The following is a 3,894-nucleotide window of genomic DNA, read 5'->3' as shown; positions in this document are numbered from 1 at the left end:
GAGAGGGAGAGGTAGAAAGAGAGAAATAACCTCCAAGGTTCCATTCACACAGGAAAAGGGTAGAGATGTGCAAAAGAGACACGCAACCCTATAAAGAAAGGGGAAATGTACCCACTAGGACACTAGAAATTTTTAGTAAAAAGCAGCAGTGGAAAGTAAGCTATGTATACACTGACTTCTGCAGTTTGACCAAGTTAATAAGTAAAAACGCTGTCATGTGTCACATTTTCCCCAGGGTGTCTATTTACCTTGATATTGATATTATTTTATCTCTGCGGGCCAAGGATGCCCTGGCTTCTGTATAGAGATTAATGATTGATTAGCTCATAGTCAGGAAGCTTACTAAAAGGGAACTGGTTACTCTTAGCTGCCATTTTTTTCTGGGTTACCTGCAGGAAACAGGGTGCCGCAGGACTTGCCAGCCGGGAAATGAAGAGGATATTATTTCTCCTGCTCACTGTGCATGCTCTGGAAAGAGGTAAGACTTCCCACGCTGGGACCATTTACAAGAACTCTTACCAGTTTAATTGTCTGTCGCCACTTTAAAAAAGTATACAAAGGTGAAAAACAGAGTAATTGGTGAGGATGTTAGGAAGAGAAGAATCAAAGCAGGGTTAATCTGAGCTGAAATGTGGCCTTCAACTGGAATAGCCAAGACATCAAGATAATCTCATGAAAGGAAGAAAAAGTATATAATTTGTCAATTATCCTTCCCTGCTCTTTTGATAACCAAGACCTGCGGAGAATGTTTTGAAGTTGGAATATTTTTTTAAAATGTATTTGAGAGAGAGAAACATCAGTGTGTTGTTCCACTTATTTATGTATTCATTGGTTGATTCTTATATGTGCCCTGACCTGAGACTGAACATGAAACCTTGGTGTATCAGGACGATGCTCTAACCAACGGAGCTACCTTGCCAGGGCAAAATTAGAATCGTTTTAGTTAATAAGAAGAAATGCAAATGGAGGTTTTTATCCACCCATGAGCACTTTTTTCAGATTTTAAATATTTATTGCCACTGAGAGCATAATATACCATATCAATGAGGTCAACTGAGATTTGAGTCTCTTAAAGGAACCCCATACATATATTTGAAAATACATTGTAGTTTCTAAAATATTCCACGTAAAACAATTTAATGGCCATTTAACATGATTATCAAAAGATAATTGAGCTATATTTTATTAAGATTATTCTTCAAATAGTATCTTCATCTTTTAGCAATGTTTAAAAATCTTGTTAAATGATACAGGTTGAAATTATCTGAAGTATACAACTTTATAAAATTTTCAGCTTGGGAAATTTCCATAATCAGTTTCAATTTACTTTTCTGGATGATGCTTAAATACCTGTAAGGGATCTGCATTCATCCAGCTTTGAGGAATTAGTTTTCACTTAGTACTGTCAGTCTCACCGAAGTGATACATTAATATTCATATTAGTACTGTATTTAACCTGTGGAATAAAATGTGTATAGTCTAGGAATTATTGGTATTAAATGTGACATGAATAATCTTACTCCTGACTTATTCTATTTACATTAACTTTTCCTTGATCTTACTTTTGTTGTACAAATTTTGTCTCATTCACCAATAGATTTTTAAGTAAGCTATGGGTCTTTATGTAAGACTACAAAGTCTGAGATGTACTGGGGTATAAATAAGTAACATAAATTGTGTCCCCGAAGAGACCTCTGAATAGGCCAACACCTAAGAAACCCTGAAAGCTTATTCCTTTGCCCAAGGGTTTCCCTGGAGTAGATTTGAACCTGAAAATGCCTATTGCAGCAGTGTTGATCAGGATGTTCAAAACACCAGAAGGTTCAGTAATGGCTAGGACCCGGAATTATATGTAGATGTTATAAGGTGGGACATGAGTCTCCATGTCGGACTGCTGACTCAGTAAGTGTACATTGCCTTTGCCTAAAAGAGTTATAGTGTCCTTTGAAGAATAACAGAATTCTGCAGCCTCTATTTCGACATCCTTCAACATCCTCTGACTCTGATGAAATGGATGCTAAAGTCAACTTGCTTCACGTCACGCAGGTGCCATAGGTTTGACGATATTCCCTGAGACATTCATAATACATTTGCAAGTAACCAATGTTTAATATTTGGCTATAGGGGTTCTGACCCTTCAGTCCTCTATTCCAGGGGTGGGGAATGGCTAGCCCGCCGGCCATATAAGGCCCGTGAAATCATTTGGTCTGGCCCTGCCAAGGCATTAGGGGTGAATTAATTAAATGTTTCACCAAATATAGCAAGCTAATTTTTACGTTGATAATTTTGTACGGTATAGCAGGCTAATTTTTACGTTGATAATTTTGTACGGCCCCCAGATAACCTTTTAAATATTCAAATGGCCATTGGCTGAAAAAAGGTTCCCCAACCCCAAATACTAAGTCAGCAATGTACCTGGATGCTAGAAGTGTGGCCTTGGGAGAAAATTGCAAAGTATATGAATTAAAAGAGTTGAGAGAACTTTGGACAGTGGAGGATTGTTAGAGCTGCAGTTTTCTCTGCCTGTTACAGTTCTAGATAGCTAACTGACCGCCCACAGCATTTGTCTAGACCACCTTTTCTAAAAGTATTTCACTCAAGACTCGTCTTGGAAAAAAGTCTCTATGGTCAAACACATTTAAGAAACAAGCTATACATTTGTCCCTCTTGGTTGGTTCACAATCACTGTTTGTTTTACTAAAGGTTCTGAGAAGTCCTGTAAGGAAGAAACCTTACTTGATCCAGAGTTTCCCAAATGTATTGGCTTTTCCCTAAATTGCCTATATCCTATGGGAGCATTTTTGGATATTTCAGGTCTATAATGGATACTGCTGTAGCTCAGCATGAACATCAGCTCCAGTTAGGCCAGTCCTCTCCTACCCAACAGCACTGGGGATACAGTCCACAAACCCTTCTGTGCTTCTGGGGAGAGGTACAGAATCTGGATGGAGTCATAAGACAACACCCAATATACCTACCCCTTGAAAAACAAAACAACAGTGTTTGCCAGTTGCCTCCACCAGACTTCTTTCCCTGGGACTGAGATGAATGTAGTGCTAATCTATAATGTGCCTTCCCCTCTTCCCAAAATACAAGCAAAGGCTGCTGACTCGGCTATATAATTAACAAGGAGATAATGCTAACCAGAAGTATGTTATTGCAGTTCATAAGAGCTGTTGGCAAGAACAGGATATTTACTATGAACGTGTACATTTTTTCGTCAAGCACTTCATTCTTAGCATATATATTTTTACTAACCATGATACCAAATAGCAAGAAAGTCGTGGGTAAGCTGTATTTCCCCCTCTTCCATTTGCCTCTTAAAGCAGCCCTAGGCAGTGTGGGCTTTCCCAATCTCCCAAGCCACCACTGAATCACCTCGCTTCTCTTTTCTACAAGGTGCCTGCCCCTTTAACAGTAACCACTTGAAAATTAAAGTTGCCCTTAGTTTGGTTCAGGAACACAGCTGTATAGAATGCCAGACAGAAATAATTTAGGATAAGTAGATATCCTCTCTGTTTTCCCAAATATCTTTATAAATTTTCTGCCAAACCTACATAATGGTTATTAAGGAGCTGATGTAGAATGCGAGAACTATGTGACAAAAAGGACACAGCTGTTTAAAGAGCTAAAAGTGAGTTTCAAGCAGAAGGAACGCAGGTGCAAAAGTCCTGAGCTAGGAACAAGCATGGCCAGAGTAAAGGAGGCTTTAGCCAAGCACAAACAGGAAAAGAGCTGAAGCCAGAGAAATAGGTAACTTCACCATCAAAGGCAACGTTAACCTCCCCAGAAATCAAGAGCAATGCCACACTTCACTGTTTTGGGGTGCAATGCGAGGTTTCCACTCACCATCACGTGTGTGGGTTAGGGACAAGTGTGCATACTCTTTAACAG

At 39.2% G+C, this 3,894-nt stretch overlaps 1 protein-coding gene across 1 annotated transcript in view; it reads left to right on the top strand.

Annotated features, from left to right (window-relative positions):
* The first annotated feature begins 371 nt into the window (after positions 1–371).
* Positions 372–3,894, top strand: part of GC (group-specific component (vitamin D binding protein)) — a 44,849-nt gene continuing 41,326 nt past the window's right edge. Inside the window, exon 1 of the mRNA XM_015567929.1 lies at positions 372–478. Within this exon, the coding sequence (XP_015423415.1) occupies positions 430–478 (49 nt within the window). The 5' untranslated portion in view covers positions 372–429. The remainder of the gene's footprint in view (positions 479–3,894) is intronic.

The sequence above is a fragment of the Myotis davidii genome, unplaced genomic scaffold, assembly GCF_000327345.1.
Source record: "Myotis davidii unplaced genomic scaffold, ASM32734v1 scaffold284, whole genome shotgun sequence".
NCBI lineage: Eukaryota > Metazoa > Chordata > Mammalia > Chiroptera > Vespertilionidae > Myotis > Myotis davidii.
Note: the sequence above shows the minus strand (reverse complement) of the source record. Positions and strands in the feature narration are given on the sequence as shown.